Source organism: Catharus ustulatus, chromosome 36, assembly GCF_009819885.2.
Source record: "Catharus ustulatus isolate bCatUst1 chromosome 36, bCatUst1.pri.v2, whole genome shotgun sequence".
NCBI classification, from domain to species: Eukaryota; Metazoa; Chordata; class Aves; order Passeriformes; family Turdidae; genus Catharus; species Catharus ustulatus.
The window spans coordinates 336,330-359,539 of NC_046256.1; the positions used below are offsets into that span (position 1 = coordinate 336,330).

A 23,210-nucleotide genomic window follows, 5' to 3' on the forward strand; every position below is an offset into this window, starting at 1 on the left:
GGAGCGGGGGAGGCTCGGACTGGGCGGACTGGGAGCGGGGGAGGCTCTTACTGGGGATACTGGGATTGGGGGATGCTGTTACTGGGGATACTGGGAACGGGGGAGGATCGGACTGGGGATACTGGGAGCAGGGGATGCTGTTACTGGAGATACTGGGAGCGGGGGAGGATCGGACTGGGGATACTGGGAACGGGGGAGGCCGGTACTGGGGATACTGGGAGCGATACTGGGGCCGGGGGTGGCTGTTACTGGGGATACTGGGAACGGGGGAGGCCGGTACTGGGGATACTGGGAGCGGGGGAGGCCGGTACTGGGGATACTGGGAGCGGGGGAGGCCGGTACTGGGGATACTGGGAGCGGGGGAGGCCGGTACTGGGCAGACTGGGAGCGATACTGGGACTGGGGGTGGCTCGGACTGGGCGGACTGGGAGCGGGGGAGGCTTTACTGGGGATACTGGGAGCGGGGAAGGCCGGTACTGGGGATACTGGGAGCGGGGGATGCTGTTACTGGGGCCGGGGGTGGCTGTTACTGGGGATACTGGGAGCGGGGGAGGCCGGTACTGGGGATACTGGGAGCGGGGGAGGCTCGGACTGGGAGCGGAGGAGGCCGGTACTGGGCGGACTGGGAACGGGGGATGCTGTTACTGGGGATACTGGGAGTGGGGGAGGCCGGTACTGGGAGCGGGGGAGGCACGGACTGGGCGGACTGGGAACGGGGGATGCTGTTACTGGGGATACTGGGAGTGGGGGAGGCTCGGACTGGGCAGACTGGGACTGGGGATGCTGTTACTGGGGATACTGGGAGCGGGGGAGGCTCGGACTGGGGGCGGGGGAGGCGTAACTGGGCAAACTGGGAGCGGGGGAGTCTCAGACTGGGCGGACTGGGGCCGGGGGAGGCTCGGACTGGGGATACTGGGAGTGGGGGAGGCTCGGACTGGGGATACTGGGAGCGATACTGGGGCCGGGAGTGGCTCTTACTGGGGATACTGGGATTGGGGGCGCCGATACTGGGACCAGGGGATGCTGTAACTGGGGTTACTGGGACTGGGGGAGGCTCTTACTGGGGATGCTGGGATTGGGGGAGGCTTTACTGGGAATACTGGGAGCCAGGGTGGCTGGTACTGGGGATACTGGGAGCAGAGGCCTTGTACTGGAAATACTGGGATTGGCACTGGGGGATACTGGGACTAGTGGAGGCCGTTACTGGGGATACTGGGATTGGGGGATGCTGTAACTGGGAATACTGGGATTGAGGGATGCCGTTACTGGGGATACTGGGATTGGGGGATGCTGTTACTGGGGATACTGGGACTGGGGGATGCTGTTACTGGGGATACTGGGATTGGGGGATGCTGTTACTGGGGATACTGGGATTGGGGGATGCTGTAACTGGGGATACTGGGATTGGGGGATGCTGTTACTGGGGATACTGGGACTGGGGGATGCTGTTACTGGGGATACTGGGATTGGGGGATGCTGTAACTGGGGATACTGGGACCAGTGAAGCCGGTACCGTGGGAGGAGGCCCTTACTGGTCATACTGGGATTGGGGCTACTGGTGATACTGGGATTGGCTGTACTGGTGATACTGGTCGCTGGCAATGTTGTTACTGGGGGACACTGTGATGCTGTTACTGGTGATACTGGTGTGTGCTGGGGCTGTTACTGGGCATACTGGTGTGTGCTGGGGCTGTTACTGGGGATACTGGTGTCAGGGGATGTGGTAACTGGGAGCTCCCAGTATGCGGTGCTGTGGTTACTGGTGGTTACTGGTGCCGGTGGATGCTGATACTGGTTCATACTGGTACCAGTGCATGCTGTAACTGGGAGTTACTGGTGCCAAGCAAGGCCGTTACTGGGAATACTGGTGCTGGTGGATGCTGTAACTGGGAGTTACTGGTAGCTTGTGATGCTGTTACTGGTTCATACTGGGATCAGTGGATGCTGTTACTGGGAGTTACTGGTATTGGTGGATGCTGTTACTGGTGCAAGTGCGTGTGGTTACTGGTGGATACTGGGACGGGGGATGCTCTAACTGGGAGTTACTGGTACGAGGTGATGTTGTAACTGGGGATACTGGTTCCAGTGTGTGCTGTTACTGGGGATACTGGTGCTGGTGGATACTTTAACTAGAAGTTACTGGTGTGGTGACACCGTTACTGGGAGTTACTGGTGTGGTGACACTGTAACTGGGAGTTACTGGTGTGATGACTCTGATACTGGGATTTACTGGTGTGGTGACTCTGTAACTGGGAGTTACTGGTGTGGTGACTCTGTAACTGGGAGTTACTGGTGTGGTGACTCTGTAACTGGGAGTTACTGGTGTGGTGACACTGTAACTGGGAGTTACTGGTGTGATGACTCTGATACTGGGATTTACTGGTGTGGTGACTCTGTAACTGGGAGTTACTGGTGTGGTGACTCTGTAACTGGGATTTACTGGTGTGGTCACTCTGTAACTGGGAGTTACTGGTGTGGTGACACCGTTACTGGGAGTTACTGGTGTGATGACACTGTAACTGGGAGTTACTGGTGTGGTGACTGCTATAACTGGGAGTTACTGGTGTGGTGACACTGTAACCGGGAGTTACTGGTGTGGTGACACTGTAACTGGGAGTTACTGGTGTGATGACTCTGTAACTGGGAGTTACTGGTGTGGTGACACTGTTACTGGGAGTTACTGGTGCCAGGTGATGTTTTAACTGGGCTTTACTGGAACCAGAGCATGGTGGAACTGGGGATACTGGGATTGGTGGATGCTGGAACTGGGAGTTACTGGGACCTGTGGATGCTGTTACTGGGAGTTACTGGTGTGAGGATTCTGTTACTGAGAGTTACTGGTGTTGGTGGATGCTGTTACTGGTTCATACTGGGACCTGTGGATGCCGTTACTGGGAGTTACTGATGTTGGTGGATGCTGTTACTGGAGTTACTGGGGTGGGGATTCTGTTACTGGGAGTTACTGGTGTTGGTGGATGCTGTTACTGGGAGTTACTGGGACCGGTACATGCAGTTACTGGAGGATACTGGGACAAGGGCATGCTGTAACTGGGAGTTACTGGTGTGTGGTCACGCTGCTACTGGGAGTTACTGGGACCTGTGGATGCAGTTACTGGGAGTTACTGGGACCTGTGGATGCTGTTACTGGGAGTTACTGGGACCTGTGGATGCTGTTACTGGGGATACTGGTATCAGTGGATGTTGTTACTGGTTCATACTGGGACCTGTGTATGCTGTTACTGGGAGTTACTGGTATTGGTGGATGCTGTAACTGGGAGTTACTGGGAGTTACTGAGGCTTACTGGAGGTTACTGGGAGTTACTGGGAGTTACTGGTCCGTACTGGTGCCACGTCCAGCTCACCCCATTCACCGCTGCTGGGGGGGATTTTTTGGGCTCTCCCGGAGGATTTTTGGGGTTCCCAGGTGGAATTTTGGGGTCCCAGAAGGAATTTTGGGGTTCCCAGTTGGAATTTTGGGGTTTCCAGGAGAAATTTTGGGGTTTCCAGAGGAATTTTTGGGGTTTCCAGGCGGAATTTTTGGGGTTTCTGGCGGAAGTTTGGGGTTTTCAGGAGGAATTTTGGGGTTTCCAGGCGGAATTTTGGGGTTTCCAAGCAGAATTTTGGGGTTTCTGGAGGAATTTTGGGGAACTCAGGAGGAATTTTGGGGTTTCCAGGTGGAATTTTGGGGTTTCCAGGAGGAATTTTGGGGTCCCAGTTGGAATTTTGGGAGTCCCAGGTGGAGTTTTGGGGTTTCCAGGTGGAATTTTGGGATTCCCAGGCAGAACTTTGAGGATTTCTGGAGGAATTTTGGGGGTCCCAGGTGGAATTTTGGGGTCCTAGGTGGAAGTTTTGGGGTTCCCAGGTGGATTTTGGGGTTTCTGGAGGAATTTTGGGGATTTCTGGCAGAATTTTGGGATTTCCAGGCGGAATTTGGGGTTTCCAGGCGGAATTTTTGGGGTCTCGAACATCAGATCAACCCCTTCAGTCCGTGCTGGGGGTGCACCCGAAGATTTTGGGGGGCACCCAAGGGTGCTGAGGCGCTCCTGGGGGGCCCCACGGATGCTCTGGGACCCCTCCCCAAAAAAAAAATAAAATTTGGGGACCCCCAAAAGAACCCCCCGAGCTTTTGGACCCCGGTACCGAGCGGGTGCTGGGGGGGCACCCAAAGGTCCGGGGGGGCACCCAGGGGTCCGAGGGGGCACCCAAGGGCTCGGGGGATCCCAAGGATGCTCAGACCCCCCCCATAAAATTTGGGGACCCCCCCCATGAATTTTGGAGCCCCCCCCAAACCCTCCCAGACCCTTTGGACCACCGAGTTTACCCCGGTACCGAGGGGGTGCTGGGGGAGCACCCAAAGGTCCGGGGGGGCACCCAAGGGCTCGGGGGTCCTGGGGGGGTTCCCCCCTTGAAAATTTTGGGGACCCCCCCCCAATTTAGGGTCGCCCCCCCCCCCCAATCGAGCGCCGCGAGCCGCGGTTGCCGGAGCAACGCGCGGGGATGCGGGAGGAGGATGCCGGTGGGCAGCACCCATGGGTGGGCTCCGGGGGGAGGGGGGGGCGCCCAGATGTGACCCCCGCCCCCCCCCCAGATGTGCGTGGAGCCCCCCTGGCCCGCGGGCCCTACGCCCCCTCCCCCTACGAGCGCCCACCCTGGAACCCCCGGTTCTGCATCATCTCCGGGAACCAGCTGCTGATGCTCGATGAGGAGGAGGTGAGCGAGATGGGGGGGGGGGAGGGAAAAAAAAATTTAGGGGGTGGGGGGCTCCCCAAAAAACGCTGAGCCCCCCCCTCCCCCGTTTTTTTGGGGGGATCCCCCCACCCCAGATTCACCCGCTGCTCATCCGGGACCGGCGGGGGGAGCCGTGCCGGAGCAAACTGCTGCGGAGAACCGTCAGCGTCCCGGTGGAGGGGCGCCCGCACCCCGAGCACGGTACCGGAGCTTGGGGGGGGTCCCGGGGGGGTCCCGGGGGGGATTCGGGGTCTCCCCAACCCCCCCCCGGTGGGGGTGGTGGAGGGGGTGGAGGAGGGGAAGGGGAGGATTTGACACCCCCCCCCCACCCCCCACCGTACCCCGCATGGGAGCCATGGTGACATCCCATAATGCTCGCAGAGGCGCTGCGCTGCCTGGCGACCGTTGCCATGGTGACGGGGACACGGGCCTGCCCCCACCCCCCCAAAAATTCCTTCCCTCCCCCCCTCCCCCCTCCTCATCCTCAGGGAGGTCCCGGCGGCGCCGCCCCCCGGGTGGGGGAGGGGGGGGTTGGGGACACGAGGGGGGGGGAGGGGGTTGGGGACATCAGGGGACACGAGGGGACACGGGAGGGGGAGGGGGGGGGAGGGGTGGCCCCGCCCCCGGCCCGCGGTTTTTTTTTGGGGGGGGGGGGGAAGGGAAATTTGGGACTTCCGGAAAGGGGGGAGGGGACGGGGATGGGGACAGGGATGGGGACAGGGCCACCCCCTGGTTGGGGACAGGGACATGGGGACAGGGATGGGGACAGGGAGGGGACAGGGATGGGGACAAGGATGGGGACAGGGCCACCCCCTGGTTGGGGACAGGGAGGGGGCAGGGATGGGGACAGGGAGGGGACAGGGACACCAGGGCCACCCCCTGATTGGGGACAGGGATGGGGAGAGGGACATGGGGACAGGGACACCAGGGCCACCCCCGATTGGGGACAGGGATGGGGACAGGGAGGGGACAGGGCCACCCCCTGACTGGGGACAGGGATGGGGACAGGGATGGGGACAGGGAGGGGACAGGGCCACCCCCGACTGGGGACAGGGACAGGGACACCAGTGCCACCCCATGATTGGGGACAGGGAGGGGGACAGGGCCACCCCCATGACTGGGGACACCAGTGCCACTCTCATGATTGAAGACAGGGACATCAGTGCCACCCCCAGTGCCACCAGAGCTCTTGGGGGGGACATGGGGACAGGGAGGGGGACAGGGCCATCCCCTGATTGGGGACAGGGACATCAGTGCCACCCCCATGACTGGGGACAGGGACAGAGACAGGAGTGCCACCACTGTCACCAGTGCCACCAGTGCTCTTGGGGACAGTGCCACCAGAGCTCTTGGGGACAGTGCCACCAGTGCCAGGGGACACCAGTGCCACTGCTGTCACCACCCCGGTGCCACCCCCACTGTCCCCGTCCTGCTGCCACCCTCCCAGTGCCACCAGTGCCACCCCTGCTGTCACCAGTGCCACCGGGGACAGGGGACACCAGTGCCACCATCTCCTGTCGCTGTCACCACTGTCACCACCCCAGTGCCACCCCAACACTGGGGACAGGGGACACCAGTGCCACCAGTGCCACCACTGCTTTCTGCCACCAGTGCCACCAGTGCCATTGTCACCGCTGCTGCCACCATCAAGTGCCACCAGTGCCACCAGTGCCATTGTCACCGCTGTCACCGCTGTCACCATCCAGTGCCACCAGTGCCATTGTCACCGCTGTCACCATCCACTGCCATAAATGTCACCACTGCCACCATCAACAGTGTCACCAGTGTCATCAGTGCCACCATCCCCAGGGTCCCCAGTGCCACCAGTGTCACTGGTCTCCATGCCCTGTGTCCCTGGTGTCACCGGTGTCATCAGTGCCACCATCCCCAGTATCACCGGTGTCACTGGTGCCACCATCCCGTGTCCCAGTGTCACCAGTGCCACCACCCCCAGTGCCACCAATGTCACCAGTGCCAGCATCCCCCGTGTCCCCAGTGCCACCATCCTCAGCGCCCCCAGTGTCCCCAATGTGTCCCAGTGCCACCATCCCCCATGTCCCCTTTGCCAGCATCCCCAGTGTCACCAGTGCCCCCAGTGCCACTATCCCCAGTGTCCCAGTGTGTCACCAGTGCCACCATCCAGTGCCACCAGTGCTACCACCCCCAATGCCACAGGTGCCACCATCCCCAGTGTCCCCAGTGTGTCCCCAGTGCCACCAGCTCCAGTGTTCCCAGTGTGTCCCCAGTGCCACCATCCGCTGTGTCCCAATGCCACCGTTCCCAGTGCCACCAGTGTGTCACCAGTGCCACCATCCCCAGTGTCCCCAATGCCACCAGTGCCATCAATGCCACCACCCCCAGTGTCACCTGTGTCACCAGTGCCACCATCCCCAGTGCCAGCAGTGTGTCCCAGTGCCACCATCTCGTGTCCCAATGCCACCATCCCGTGTCCCAGTGCCACCAATGTGCCCCCAGTGTCCCCAGCGTGTCCCAGTACCACCATCTCCAGTGTCACCAGTGCCACCATCCCCAGTGCCACCAGTGTGTTCCAGTGCCACCATCCCATGTCCCAATGCCACCATCCCCAGTGTCCCCAATGCCACCAGTGTGTCCCCAGTGTCCCCAGTGCCACCATCACCCATGTCCCCAGTGCCACCAGTGTGTCCCCAGTGCTACCATCCCCAGGGTCACCGGTGCCACCATCCCCAGTGTACCCAGTGTCCCCAATGCCAGCGTCCCCAGTGCTCCCAGTGCCACCATCCCCAGTGCCACCAATGTGTCCCAGTGTCACCATCCAGTGCCACCAGTGCTAGCACCCCCAGTGTCACCTGTGTCACCAGTGCTACCACCCCTGGTGCCACCAGTCCCACTGGTGCCACCATCCTCCGTGTCCCCAGTATCACCAGTGTGTCCCAGTGCCAGCATCCCCTGTGTCACCAATGCCGCCAGTGTGTCCCCAGTGCCCCCAGTGCTACCATCACCCATGTCCCCAGTGCCACCAGTGTGTCCCAGTGCCACCAGTGTGGCCCCAGTGTCCCCAGTGCCCCCATCCCCTCCCAGTCCCCCCAGTTCCCCCTCCCCCCCGTTTTTCCCACGGCCCTCTGGCCCCGCCCCTTTCCCACGCCCCCGCTCTGGGCGTGGCCTCCCCTCCCAGTGGGCGTGGCCTCCCCGGTTTAGGGGCGTGGCCAAGGACGCAGCGGGGCGTGTCCCGAGCGCGGTGGGCGTGGTCTGAGTGCGGTGGGCGGGGCCTCCCGAGCGCGGGGCGGCGGCGGCGGCGCCGGGTGAGTGAGGGGGGGGCGAGTGTGCAAAGGGGGGGGGGCGAGTGTGGAGAGGGAGATGGCGAGTGTGGAATGGGAGATGGCGAGTGTGGAATGGGGGATGGCGAGTGTGGAACGGGGGATGGCGAGCGTGCAAAGGGGGGGAGGGGCAGGAGAGCGGGGAGTGGGGGAGGGGCAGCGGGGGCGGCGCGCGGAGCCGCGAGCTGGGGGAGGGGAGGGGGAGTGAGTGTGCAAAATGGGGGGGGGGGGGGGGGGCGTGAAAAAATGGGGGGGGGAGCGTGGGAAAGGGAGGGGGGAGGGCGCCGGGTGAGTGTGCGGGGACGGGGAGGGGGTTCAGGTGAGTGTGCAAGGGGGGGCTCAGGTGAGCGTGCGGGGATGGGGGGGCTCAGGTGAGCGTGAGACCAGGTGAGCGTGCAAGGACGGGGGCGCTCAGGTGAGTGTGCAAGGGGGGGCTCAGGTGAGTGTGGGGGGCCAGGTGAGTGTGCAGGGACCGGGGGTCTCAGGTGAGCGTGCAAGGACGGGGGGGCTCAGGTGAGTGTGCAGGGATGGGGAGGCTCAGGTGAGTGTGAGACGAGGTGAGTGTGTGAGGCTGAGGGGGCTCAGGTGAGTGTGCAGGGATGGGGGGTTGAGGTCAGTGCAGGATTTGGGGGCGCTCAGATGAGTGTGCAAGGACGGGGGGGCTCAGGTGAGTGTGGAGGGATGGGGGGTTGAGGTCAGTGCAGGATTTGGGGGCGCTCAGATGAGTGTGCAAGGACGGGGGGGCTCAGATGAGTGTGAGGGCTCAGGTGAGTGTGGGGGCTCAGGTGAGCATGCGGGGACGGGGGGGGCTCAGGTGAGTGTGCAAGGCGGGGGGGCTCGGGTGAGCGTGAGAGACCAGGTGAGTGTGCAAGGCTGGGGGGGCTCAGGTGAGTGTGGGGACTCGGGTGAGTGTGCACATGGGGGTTGGGGTTAGTCTCAGGCTCAGGTGAGTGTGCAGGGCTGGGGGGGTTTGGGGTCAGTGCAGGGTTTGGGGGGGCTCAGGTGAGTGTGCACGGGAGGGTCGGGGGGGGTTTGATGTGAGTGTGCAGGGATAGGGGGCTCAGGTGAGTGTGAGAGACCAGGTGAGTGTGCAGGGGGGGGCTCAGGTGAGTGTGCAAGGGTCAGGTGAGTCTGAGGGACCAGGTGAACGTGCAAGGGTCAGGGGGGCTCAGGTGAGTGTGCACGGGGGGTCTCAGGTGAGTGTGCAAGGGCGAGGCTCAGGTGAGTGTGCAGGTTCTGGGGGGGCTCAGGTGAGTGTGCACGGGAGGGTCAGGGGGGTTTGATGTGAGTGTGCAAGGGTCGAGGGGGCTCAGGTGAGTGTGTGGGGATGGGGGAGCTCAGGTGAGTGTGGGGGCTCAGGTGAGTGTGCAAAGCGGGGAGGGGCTCAGGTGAGTGTGCAGGGCTTGGGGGGCTCAGGTGAGCGTGCAGGGTCAGGTGAGTCTGAGGGACCAGGTGAGCGTGCAAAGGGGCGGGGAGCTCAGGTGAGTGTGCTAGCGGGGGGCTTTGGGGTCAGTGCAGGGTTTGGGGGGGCTCAGGTGAGCGTGCAAGGGGGAGGCAGGGGGGTTGTGAATATGCAAGGTCTGGGAGGGGCTCAGGTGAGTGTGCAAGGACCGAGAGGGCTCAGGTGAGTGTGCAAGAGCGAGGCTCAGGTGAGCGTGCAGGTTCTGGGGCGCTCTGGGGTCAGTGCAGGGTTTGGGGGGGCTCAGGTGAGCGTGCAAGGAGGGGGGCCAGGGGGGTTGTGAATGTGCAAGGTCTGGGAGGGACTCAGGTGAGTGTGAGGGCTCAGGTGAGTGTGCAAGGCTGGGAGGGCTCAGGTGAGCGTGCACGGGGGGGGTTGGCGTCAGTATGAGGCTCAGGTGAATGTGCGAGTGAGGGGGTGGGGGTGTTCTGAATGTGCAAGCCTGGGGGGACTCAGGTGAGTGTGTGGGCTCAGGTGAGCGTGCACGGGGGTCTCAGGTGAGTGTGCAAGGCTGGGGGGGTTTGGGGTCAGTACAGGATTTGGGGGGTGCTCAGGTGAGCGTGCACGGGGAGCTCAGGGGTTTGGGGTCAGTGCAGGGTTTGGGGGGGCTCAGGTGAGCGTGAACAGACTGGGGGGGCTCAGGTGAGTGTGCACAGGGAGGTTTGGGGTCAGGGCAAGGCTCAGGTGGACATGCACGGGGGGGTTGGGGTCAGTCTGAGGCTCAGGTGCGTGCGAGGGACGGAGGGGCTCAGGTGAGTGTGCAAGGCCGGGGATGCTCAGATGAGTTTTAGGGCTCAGGTGAGTGTGCAAGCCAGGGGGATTGGGGTCAGGGCAGGGCTCAGGTGAGCGTGAACCGGGGGGGGTTGGGGTCAGTCTGAGGCTCAGGTGAGTGGGCAAGGGCGGGGGGGTTTGATGTGAGTGTGCAAGGGTCAGGTGTGTGTGGTGGGTGTGCCCCCCCCCAGGTGTGTCTGACCCCCCCGGGTGTGTCTGACCCCACCCCCCAGGTGTGTCTGACCCCCCCAGGTGTGTCTGACCCCACCCCCCAGGTGTGTCTGACCCCCCCAGGTGTATCCCAGGTGTGTCTGACCCCCCCCCCCAGGTGTGTTTGACCCCCCCCCAGGTGTGTCTGTGCCCCCCCCCAGGTGTGTCTGTGCCCCCCCCAGGTGTGTCTGATCCCCCCCAGCTGTCCCCACCCCCCCCAGGTGTATCTGACCCCCCCAGGTGTGTCTGACCTCCCCCAGCTGTGCCCCCCTCCCCAGCTGTGTCTGACCCCCCCCAGGTGTGTCTGACCCCCACCACTGTCCCCACCCCCTCCATGTGAGCCTGTGCCCCTCCCCCCCCCAGGTGCGCTCCCCCCCCCCCGCCCCCCCCCGGATGCTCGCGGGGGTCGCTCCGGCCCCGCCGGGGGGGCTCGGGGGGGCCCCGGGGCCGCTCTAGGACCATGTGGGGCCCCCCCGCCGCGCCCCCCCCCCCAAATCTCGGGGTCCCCCTGGACCCTGGGACCCCCCCCCGGCCCCAGGCTGGGCCCCGAGGGCGGCAGCAGCACCGTGGCCGGTAGGAAATTGGGGAGGGGGATTTGGGGAGGGGGATTTTGGGGAGGGGGGGGCTCAGATCTGGGGGTGGGGGGGTCAGATTTGGGGAGGGGGAAGAATTTTGGGGGGGCTTAGAGGAGTTTTGGGGGGATTTAGGGGAATTTAAAGAGTTGAAGGGAACCCAAAACTTGGGAGTGGGGGGTGGAAATTTGGGGAGGGGGCTTGGGGTGAAAGGATTTGGGGGAGGGGGAAGAATTTGAGGGATTTTGGGGGGGCTTTGAGGAATTTTCGGGGGGTTTTAGGGGGGCAGAATTGACGTGACCCCAAAATTTGGGGAGGGGGCTCAGGGTTAAAGAGGGTTTGGGAGAGGGGGAAGAATTTGGGGGAGGGGCTTTGAGGAGTTTTAGGGGGATTTTAGGGGGGCAAAATTGAAAGGAACCCAAAATTTGGGAGTGGGAACTCGAAATTTGGGGAGGGGTCTCAGGGTTAAGGAATTTGGGGCAGGGGGAAGAATTCTGGGGGAATTTTAGGGGGCAGGAGTATAAAGAACCCCAAAATTTGGGGAGGGGGCTCAGGGGGATTTGGGGGTGAGGGAAGAATTTTTGGGGATTTTTGGGGGGTCCCAGGAGTTTTTTTTGGGGATGGGGGTGGGGGCAGAATTAAAGAGACCCCAAATTCGGGGAGGGGACTCAATTTGGGGGCTTTGAGAATTGAGGGGGGACCCAAATTTGGGGTGGGGGTCTAAAATTTGGGGAGGGGTTTAAATTTTGGGGGGAGGGCTCCAAATTTGGGGAGGGGATTTGAGGGGCAGGGGAAGAATTTTGGGGGGGATTTGGGGAGGGGGGCACCGAAATTGGGGGGACAAAAAATTTGGGGGTGGGGGAGGAAGGAGAGGACCCCCTGGGGGTGCTGGGACCCCCCAAAACTTCCCCAAATTCCCCCAAATTTCCCCCAAATTTCCTCTTCCTTTCCCCCTTTGGGGCAGATTTTGGGACCCCCAGAGGATTTGGGGGTGGGATTTTGGGGTCCCCCCAACTCAAGGGTTGGGATTTTGGGGTGCCCCAGGATTTGGGGGTCCCTTGACCTCCTAAAATCCCCCAAATTCCCCCCAGAATCCCCCCAAGACCCCAAAATTCCTCCCTCCATCCCCCCCTGAGAGCAGATTTTGGGGTCCCCAGAGAATTTGGGATTGGGATTTTGGGGTCTCCCCAGATTTGGGTTGGGATTTTGGGGTCTCCCCAGATTTGGGGTGGGATTTCGGGGTCCCTGCAAATTTGGGCTGGGATTTTGGGGTCCCCCCATATTTTGGGGTCCCCCCAGATTTGGGGCTGGGATTTTGGGGTCCATCCAAATTTGGGTTGGGATTTTTGCATCCCCTCATATTTTGGGTTGGGATTTTGGGGTCTCCCCATATTTTGGGGTTGGGATTTTGGGGTCTCCCCAGATTTGGGGTGGGATTTTGGGGTCTGCCTAAATTTGGGGTGGTATTTTGGGGTCCCCCCATATTTTGGGGGTGGGATTTTGGGATCCCCCAAGATTTGGGTTGGGATTTCAGGGTTCTCCCAAATTTGGGCTGGGATTTTGGGTTCCCCCCATATTCTGGGGTTTCCCCAGATTTTGGGCTGGGATTTTGGGGTCCCCCAGATTTGGGTTGGGGTTTTGGATCCCCCCATATTTTGGGGCTGGGATTTCGGGATCCCCCGAATTTGGGTTGGGATTTTTGGATCCCCCCATATTTTGGGATGGGATTTCAGGGTCCCTCCAAATTTGGGCTGGGATTTTGGGGTCTCCCCATATTTTGGGGTCTCCCCAGATTTTGGGCTGGGATTTCGGGATCCCCCAAGATTTGGGCTGGGATTTCTGGGTCCCCCCCATATTTTGGGTTGGGATTTTGGGATCCCCCAATATTTTGGGATGGAATCCATGTCCCCTCCGGTTTTTGGGGTGCCCTGACCCCCCTCATCCCCCCCTCCCCCCCCCAATTCCCAGATTACCACGGCGGCCGCTCGCGCAGGAAGAGCGTTCCCGGGGGGAAGCAGTTCAGCATCAACATGGACGCGCCGCCCGCGCCGCCCTTCCGGCCCTCGGTGAGCGCCCGGCGCTGACTGTCACCGTGGCAACCGTCACCGTGTCAACTGTCACCATGGTTACCATCACCATGGCAACACGCACTATACGTTGCCATAGTTACTATTGTCACTATCATCTGTTGCCATGGTTACCAGGATCCACCATCATCTGTTGCCATGGTTACCATTGTCACCATCACCCGTTGCCATGGTTACTGTGATTCCCCCATCACCTGTTGTGATGGTTCCTGTTGTCACCCGTGAGCCGTTGTCATGGTTACCGTGCTGCGCCATTGTCACCGTCATCCATTCCCATGGTTACTCATCACACACCCGTTGCCATGGTTACCATGTTCCCAATACAGCCGTTGCCACAGTTACCCCATCACACACCCGTTGCCATGGTTATGATGCTCCAGCACATCTCTGTTATTGTAGTTGTTGTGGGCCAGCCGGTTGCCATGGCAACCATCACCATGGCAACGGTGTCACCATGGTTACCGTCACACTGATCTCGCATCGCCATGGCAACCGTGGTGGCGCCCATCATCCGTTGCCATGGCAACCGTGCAGGCGCCATGGTTACCATTATCATCCATCTTCCATTGCCATGGCAACCGCGGCAGCACCATCACCATGGTTACGATCAGCCCCATCATCTGTCGCCATGGCAACCACGATGGCATCATTGCCATGGTTACCATCACTCCATCACACGTCACAATGGCAAATTACCATTACCATGGTTACCGTCACCCCCATCACCTGTTGCCATGGCAACTGTGGCAGCACCATCACCATGCTTGTCATCATCAACATCACCCATTGCCATGGCAACTGCAGCACCGTCTCCATGGTTACCATCACTCCCATCTCCTGTCACCATGGCGACCACAACATCACCATGGCCGCCATCATGCCAGTTACTCGTTTCCTTGGTTACCATGGTCCCTACATGCCCGTTGCCATGGTTACCATTGTCACCCATCATCCGTTGTCATGGCTACCCAGATCCTCACACCCCATTTCCAGGCGGTGCTGTTGTCACCATGAACCGTTGCCGTGGTAACCATTGTCACCATCACCCGTTTCCATGGTTTCCATGATATCCCATCATCTGTTACCATGGTTACCATTGTCACCATCACCCGTTTCCACGGTTACCATGATGTCCCATCGTCTGTTACCATGGTTACCATTGTCACCATCACCCGTTGCCATGGTTGCCATTATTATCCCCTCCAATTTCCATGGCTACTATTGTCACCATGAGCCGTTGCCATGGTTACCATGCTGCGTCATCAAACATTGCCATGGTTGCCATTGTCACCACCATCTGTTGCCACAGTTACCCCATCACACACCCGTTGCCATGGTTACAGTGCTCCAGCACATCTCTGTTATTGTAGTTGTTGTGGTCCAGCCGGTTGCCATGGCTACCATAGTCCATCACTTCCAGTGGTCCAGCACATCCCTGTTGCCATGGTTACCATCACCTCTCTGCCGAGGCTCCTGTGGTCCCCACGTCCCCGTTGCCATGGCAACTCCTCTTCCACCTGTCACCATGGGGACCATGATGCTTTGCTCCCATCACCATGGCAACCGTGGCCCGGTGATAACCAGATAACCGGGGTCCTGTATCACCCGTTGCCATGGTAACCATGTAAAAGAAGTCCTGGATGATCTGTTGCCATGGTAACCAGGTAACCCAGGTCCAGAATAACCCGTTGCCATGGTAACGAGATAACATGCACATGGACTAACTCATTACCATGGTAACCAGTTAACCCAGGTCCTGAATTACCCGTTGCCATGGTAACCATGTAAAAGAAGACCTGAATTACCTGTTGCCATGGTAACCCAGGTCCTGACTAGTCCATCGCCATGGTAACCTGCTAACCTGGATCTAGAGTAACCCGTTACCATAGTAACCACACAGTCCAGGTCCTGAATTACCCGTTGCCATGGTAACCTTGCAACCAGTCCTTTATTACCTGTTACCATGGGAACCAGGTCCTGACTAGTCCATTGCCATGGTAACCTGCTGAACTGGATCTGGGGTAACCCGTTACCATGGTAACCACACAGTCCAGGTCCTGAATGACCCGTTACCATGGTAACCACATGCCCCAGGTCCAGAATAGCCTGTTACCATGGTAACCGGGTCACCTGGATCTGGAGTAACCCGTTACCATGGTAACCAGAACCTGGAGTAACCTGCTACCTTGGCAGCCATACAACCCAGGTTCTGAGCAGTGTGTTGCCATGGTAACCAGGCAACCTGGATCTGGACTAACCCGTTACCATGGAAACCAGTTAACCCAGTTCTTGAACGACCCGCTGCCATGGTTACCACATAACAGAGGTCCTGAATTATCAGTTGCCATGGTAACCAAGTCACCCAGGTCCGGAAATACCCGTTGCCATGGTAACCCAGCAAGCCAGGTTTGGAATAAACCGTTGCCATGGTAACTATGTAAGCAGGTCCTCACTAGTCTTACCATGGTAACCAGGTAACATGGATGGGGACTAACCCATTACCATGGTAACCAGGTAACATGGATGGGGACTAACCCATTACCATGGTAATCAGGTGACACGGATGTGGAAAAACCCGTTGTCATGGTAACAGCTGTCTGTACCCGTTGCCGCGGCAACCGCCACCCGTCACCATGGAAACCGTGACCCCAATGATCCCAAATGGTGACCCCAGTGAACCTCAGTGACCTTCTGATGACCCCTGACCCCTCAGTGACCTCTGACCCCTCAGTGACCCCGATGACCAATGACCCTGTGACCCCTCAGTAACCCCTCAGTGACCCCTTGGTGACCTCTCAGTGACCCCAATGACTCTGTGACCACTCAGTGACCCCTCAGTGACCTCTCAGTGACCCCAATGACCCTTTGACCCCTGAGTGACCTTGCGAGTCCTGGGTGACTCCAAGTGACCCCTGAGTGACTTCAGCTGCCCTCTGGTGACCATGGATGACCCTGGATGACCTCTGTGACCCCTGAGCCTTATGACCGCTGTGTGACCCCTGTGACCCTGGTGACCCCTGAGTGACCCCTGAGTGACCCCTATGAGGCCAGGTGACCTCTGTGACTGTAGAGTGACCCCAGAGTGACCCCTGACCCCTGGTTGACCCCTAAATTACTTCTATGACCCCTGAGTGACCCCTAAACTCTATGCCCCCTGTATGACCTTTTGGTGACCTCTGGTGACCCCTGTGACCCCTGTACAATCCCTGACCCTGGGTGACCCCCAGGTGACCCCTGAATGACCCCTGTGTGACCCCTGGCTGATCCCTGATGACCATGGCTGACTCCTGGGACCCCTGAATGACCTCTGAGTGACCCCCCAGTGACCTCTGAGTGACCCCTGGGTGACTACAGGTGACCCCTGGGTGTCCTCTGACACCTGAGTGACCCCTGAATGACGCCTGAGTGACCCCTGACGTCTGTGACCCTTTAGTGACCCCTGGTGACCACAGGCAAGCCAAGATGTCTCCTGAGTGGCCCCTGTGACCACTGGTGACCCCTGAATGACCCCTGAGTGACCACAGGTGACCCCTGAGTGACCCCTGAGTGACCTCGTGACCCCTGAGTGACCACAGGTGACCCCTGGGTGTCCCCTGACACCTGAGTGACCCCTGAGTGACCTCGTGACCCCTGAGTGACCACAGGTGACCCCTGGATGACCCCAGATGACCCTGAGTGACCTCATGACCCCTGAGTGATTACAGGTGACCCCTGGGTGTCCCTGACACCTGAATGACCCCTGACCTCTGTGACCCCCGAGCAACACCACAACCCCCAGGTGACCCCGAGTGACCCCGGGTGACCCCCGGGTGACCCCGTGGTCGCTGTGTCCCCAGCAAGGCTTCCTGAGCCGGCGCCTCAAGAGCTCCATCAAGAGAACCAAGAGCCAGCCCAAGCTGGACCGGACCAGCAGCTTCCGGCAGATCCTGCCGCGCTTCCGGAGCGCCGACCACGACAGGTGAGCGCACCTGGGATACCTGAGACACCTGGGTACACCTGGGATACACCTGGGATACACCTGAGGGCATTGGGGACACACCTCAGGGGGTCAGGGCAGCTTCCGGCAGATCCTGCCGCGCTTCCGGAGCGCCAACCACGACAGGTGAGCGCACCTGAGACACACCTGGGATACACCTGGGATACACCTGGGCACACCTGGGGGCATTGAGAACACACCTGGACACACCTCAGGGGGTCAGGGCAGCTTCTGGTAGATCCTGCTGCGCTTCTGGAGTGCCGACCACGACAGGTGAGCGCACCTGAGACACACCTGAGACACCTGGGTACACCTGGGTTACACCTGGGCACACCTGGGACACACCTGGGAACAGCTGGGCACATCTGGGGGCACCTGGGGGCATTGGGGATACACCTGGATACACCTAGGCACACCTGAGACACACCTGAGTTCACCTGGGATACACCTGGGCACAGCTGGGGGCATTGGGAATACACCTAGGTACACCTGGGATACACCTGAGACACCTGAGTACACCTGGGCACACCTAGGCACACCTGGGGGCATTGGGGACACACCTGGACACACCTCAGGGGTTCAGGGGCAGCTTCCGGCAGATCCTGCCACGCTTCCGGAGCGCTGACCATGACAGGTGAGCGCACCTGGGGGCACCTGGGATACACCTGAGACACCTGGGATACACCTGAGAAACACCTGGGATACACCTGGGATACACCTGGGCACACCTGGGATACATCTGGAGGCACCTGGGACGTTTGGAGTCCCACGGTGTTGATGCCCTGAATTCCACCAGGAACTCCCCAAATCCTCCAAAATCCCCCCAAAATCCTCCCCCTCCGAAAAAATCCCAAAAAAATCCCAAAAAATCCCCCCCAAATCCCCCTAAATTCCAAAAAAATTCCCTCAAATCCTCCCAAAATCCCTCCAAATGCTCCCCAAACTCTCCCGAGTCCCCTTAAATCTCCCCAAAATCCCCCCAAAATCCCAAAAAATCCCCCTCAAATGCCTCCAAAATTCCCTCAAATCCTCTCGAAGTCCCCCCCAAATCCCACAAAATTCCCCCCAAATTCCCCCCAAAGCCCCACAGAATTCCCAAATTCCCATCCCAGGTTTGATGCAGAGCTTTAAGGAGTCGCACTCGCACAAACCTCCCCAAATCCCCCCAAAATTCCCCCAAAAATTCCCCAAATCTCTTTCCAACCCCTCCAAATCCCCCCAAATTCCCTCCAAAATCCCCCAGAATTCCCAAATTCCCAGAATTCCCAAATCCCATGGCAGGGCCCGGCTGATGCAGAGCTTTAAGGAGTAACACTTCCACAAAAACCTCCCCAAATCCTCCCCAAAAATTCCCCAAATTCCTTTCCAACCTCTCCTAATCCCCCCCAAATCCCCTCAGAATTCCCATATTTCCCCCAGAATTCCCAAATTCCCAATTCCCTCCCCCAGGGCCCATCTGATGCAGAGCTTTAAGGAGTCGCACTCCCACAAATCCCCCCAAATCCTCCGAAAATCCCCTGAAATTCACCCCAAAACTCCCCCAAATCTTCCCCAGAATTTCCAGATTTCCACCAGAATCCCCCCAGAATTCCCAGAATTCCCGAATTCCCATCCCAGGGCCCGTCTGATGCAGAGCTTTAACGAGTCACACTCCCACAAATCCCCCCAAATTCCCCCAAAAATTCCCCAAAATCCTTTTCCAAACCCCCCAAATCCCCCCCAAATCCCCTCAGAATTTCCCAGAATTCCCAAAATTCCCAAATTTCCTCCCCAGGGCCCGGCTGATGCAGAGCTTTAAGGAGTTGCACTCGCACAAGTCCCCCCCAAATCCCCCCCAAAATCCCCTGAAATTCACCCCAAATCCCCCCCAAATCCCCCCAGAATTCCCAGATTTCCCCCAGAATTCCCAGAATTCCCAAATTCCCGTCCCAGGGCCCATCTGATGCAGAGCTTTAAGGAGTCACATTCCCACAAAAACCTCCCCAAATCCCCCCCAAATCCCCTGAAATTCACCCCAAATCCTCCCCAAATCTCCCCCAGAATTTCCAGAATTCCCCAGAATTCCCAAATCCCATCCCAGGGCCCAGCTGATGCAGAGCTTTAAGGAGTTGCACTCCCACAAACCTCCCCAAATCCCCCCAAAATCCCCTGAAATTCACCCCAAAACTTCCCCAAATCTCCCCCAGAATTTCCCAGAATTCCCAAAATTCCCAGAATTCCTAGAATTCCCAAATCCCATCCCAGGGCCCGGCTGATGCAGAGCTTTAAGGAACGCCACTGCCACAAACCTCCCCAAAAAATTCCCCAAAATTCCCTAAATCCCTTTCCAACCCCTCAAATCCCCCCAGAATTCCCCAGATTCCCCCCAGAATTCCCAGAATTCCCAAATCCCATCCCAGGGCCCGGCTGATGCAGAGCTTTAAGGAGTCGCACTCTCACGAGTCGCTGCTGAGCCCCTCGAGCGCGGCCGAGGCGCTGGAGCTGAACCTGGACGAGGATTCCATCATCAAGGCCGTGCACAGCAGCATCCTGGGCCAGGAGTTCTGCTTCGAGGTGGGGGTTCTGGAATGTTCTGGGAATTTTCCAGGAATTTTCTGGGAATTTTTTAGGAATTTTGGGAATTTTCTGGGCCAGGAGTTCTGCTTTGAGGTGGGAGTTCTGGGAATTTTGGGAATGTTCCAGGAATTTTGGGAATTCTCAAGGAATTCCCTGGGCCAGGAGTTCTGCTTCGAGGTGGGAGTTCCAGAATGTTCTGGGAATTTTCTGGGAATTTTCTGGGCCAGGAGTTTTGCTTCAATGTGGGCATTCCAGAATGCTCCGGGAATTCTGGGAATTCTTTGGGAATTCCCTGGGCCAGGAGTTCTGCTTTGAGGTGGGGATTCTGGAATGTTCTGGGAATTTTCTGGGAATTTTCTGGGAATTTTCTAGGAATTTCATGAATTCCCTGGGCCAGGAGTTCTGCTTTGAGGTGGTAGTTCCGGAATGTTCCAGGAATTTTCTGGGAATTTTCGGGGAATTTTGGGAATTTTCCGGGAATTTTCCAGGCATTTTCTGGGAATTTTCTGGGAATGTTGGGAATTTTCTGGGCCAGGAGTTCTGCTTTGAGTTAGGAGTTCTGGGAATTTTGGGAATGTTCCAGTAATTTTCTGGGAATTTTCTGGAAATTCCCTGGGCCAGGAGTTCTGCTTCGAGGTGGAGATTCCGGAATGTTCTGGGAATTTTCTGGGAATTCCCTGGGCCAGGAGTTCTACTTCAAGGTGGGGGTTCCGGAATGTTCCAGGAATTTTGGGAATTCTTTGGGAATTCCCTGGGCTAGGAGTTCTACTTCGAGGCGGGAGTTCTGGAATGTTCCAGCAATTTTCTGGGAATTTTCTGGGAATTCTTTGGGAATTTTCTGGGCCAGGAGTTCTGCTTCGAGGTGGGAGTTCCGGAATGTTCTGGGAGCTTTCTGGGAATTTTCTGGAATTTTTGGAATTTTCTGAGCCAGGAGTTCTGGTTCGAAGTGGGGATTCCAGAATGTTCCAAGAATTTTCTGGGAATTCCCTGGGCCAGGAGTTCTGCTTCAAGGTGGGAGTTCTGGAATGTTCTGAGAATTTTCTGGGAATTTGGGAATTCTCAGGGAATTCCCTGGGCCAGGAGTTTTGCTTCGAGGTGGGGATTCTGGGAATTTTGGGAATGTTCTGGAATGTTCTGGGAATTTTGGGAATTTTCCAGGAATTTTGGGAATTCCATGAGCCAGGAGTTCTGGTTCGAAGAGGGGATTTGGGGAATTTTCTGAAAATTTTTGGAATTTTCTGGGCCAGGACTTCTGATTTGAGGTGGGAATTCCAGAATGTTCCAGGAATTTGGAGAATTTTCTAGGCCAGGAGTTTTGCTTCGAGGTGGGGATTCCGGAATGTTCCAGGAATTTTCTGGGCCAGGGATTTTCAGGAATTTTCTGGGCCATAAGTTCTGCTTCGAGGTGGGGGTTCTGGAATGTTCTGGGAATTTTCTGGGAATTTTTTGGGAATTCCCTGGTCAGGAGTTCTGCTTCGAGGTGGGAGTTCTGGAATGTTCCGGGAATTTTCTGGGAATTTTGGGAATTTTCCGGGAATTTTGGGAATTCCCTGGTCCAGGAGTTCTGCTTTGAGGTGGAAATTTGGGAATTCTCCGGAATTCGGGAATTCTCCAGCAATTTGGGAATTCTCGGGAATTTGGGAATTCTGGGGGTGTGGCTCACCTGTTTGGGCGTGGCTCACCTGTGTGGGCGTGGCTCACCTGTCGGGGGCGGGGCCCGCAGGTGACGACGGCGTCGGGCACCAAATGCTTCGCCTGCCGGTCGGCGGCCGAGAGGGACAAATGGATCGAGAACCTGCAGCGAGCCGTGAAACCCAACAAGGTGCGGGCTAGCGGGGATGGGGAATGGCTACTGGGAATGGGGAGGGGTTAATGGGAATGGGGAATGGCTACTGGGAATGGGAAATGGCTACTGGGGATGGGGAGGGGCTACTGGGGATGGGGAATGGCTACCAGGAAGGGAAATGGCTACCGGGAATGGGGAGGGGTTAATGGGAATGGGGAATGGCTACTGGGGATGGGGAATGGCTACTGGAAATGGGAAATGGCTACTGGGGATGGGAAATGGCTACTGGGGATGGGGAATGACTACTGGGAATGGGGAATGGCTACTGGGGATGGGAAATGGCTACTGGGGATGGGGAGGGGTTAATGGGAATGGGGAATGGCTACTGGGAATGGGGAGGGGCCACTGGGGATGGGAAATGGCTACTGGGGATGGGAAATGGCTACTGGGGATGGGGAATGGCTACTGGGGATGGGGAATGGCTACCGGGGATGGGGAGGGGTTAATGGGAATGGGAAATGGCTACTGGGGATGGGGAATGGCTACTGGGGATGGGAAATGGCTACTGGGGATGGGGAGGGGTTAATGGGAATGGGGAATGGCTACTGGGAATGGGGAGGGGCTACTGGGGATGGGGAATGGCTACTGGGGAATGGGAATGGTTACTGGGAATGAGGAGAGGTCACTGGGAATGGGTGGTCAGTGGTTTTTGGTGGTCAACTGGTGTTCAGTGGTCAGCTGGTTTTGGGGTGAGGAACTGGTCACGGGAATGGGTAACTGGTCACGGGGTGGTCAGCTGGTCACAGGGGTGGTCAGCTGGTCATGGGGGTGGTCAGCTGGTCATGGGAATGGTGAAGTGGTGGGATTGGAAATGGTCACCTGGTGTTGATGGTCACCTGGTGTTGATGGTCAGCTGGTGTTGATGGTCACCTGGTGTTGATGGTCAGCTGCAGTTAACGATCACCCGGTGTTGATGGTCACTTGGTGTTGATGGTCAGCTGGTGTTGATGGTCAGTTGGTGTTAACGATCACCTGGTGTTGACGGTCAGTTGGTGTTGATGGTCACCTGGTGTTAATGGTCAGTTGGTGTTGATGGTCAGTTGGTGTTAACAATCACCTGGTGGCAGTGGGAGTGGTCACCTGGCATTGAGGCCAACTGGGCCAAAGATGGCCTGGCCACGGTTCCGAGCCTTGGCACTGCCCTGGTGCCCTGACTGACTGACCATGTGGTGACCACTGACCATGTGCTGACCACTGATCATGAGCTGACCACTGACCGCATGGTGCCCTGACCGAGTGGTGCCCACTGACCATGTGCTAACCACTGACCACATGGTGCTCACTGACCACATGGTGCCCACTGACCACGTGGTGACCACTGACCACACGGTGCCCACTGACCACATGGTGCCCACTGACCACGTGGTGACCACTGACTGTGGTGCCCACTGACCATATGCTGACCACTTACCATGTGCTGACCACTGACCACATGGTGACCACTGATCCCGCAGTGCAAACTAACCACACAATGCCCACTAGCCACATGGAACCTTGACCATGTGGTGCCCACTGACTACGCAGTGACCACTGACCACATGGAACCTTGACCACATCGTGTCCACTGACCACGTGGTGACCACTGACCACATGGTGCTCACTAATGGTGTGGTGCCCTCTGACCGCATGGTGACCACTGACCACATGCTGCCCACTGACCACATAGAACCCTGACTACACGCTGACCACTGACCACGTGGTGACCACTG

General features: G+C 58.5%; 1 protein-coding gene across 11 annotated transcripts in view; it reads left to right on the forward strand.

Moving 5' to 3' along the window:
• The window catches only part of SYNGAP1 (synaptic Ras GTPase activating protein 1), a 51,438-nt gene that overhangs the window by 230 nt on the left and 27,998 nt on the right, over nt 1–23,210 (forward strand). For 10 of the 11 annotated variants that reach the window (XR_004420527.1, XR_004420528.1, XM_033084131.2 and 7 more), the window contains exons 2-7: nt 4,589–4,710; nt 4,824–4,929; nt 13,005–13,102; nt 16,960–17,081; nt 19,499–19,652; nt 21,379–21,477. Coding sequence is in view for 9 of the 11 variants with exons in the window: in XM_033084131.2 (XP_032940022.1) it covers nt 4,589–4,710; nt 4,824–4,929; nt 13,005–13,102; nt 16,960–17,081; nt 19,499–19,652; nt 21,379–21,477 (701 nt within the window). In the remaining 2 variants the exon portion in view is untranslated. Of the gene's footprint in view, nt 1–4,588; nt 4,711–4,823; nt 4,930–10,953; nt 11,038–13,004; nt 13,103–16,959; nt 17,082–19,498; nt 19,653–21,378; nt 21,478–23,210 lie in introns of those variants that run through there. The other variant, XM_033084139.2, reaches the window with a different exon arrangement.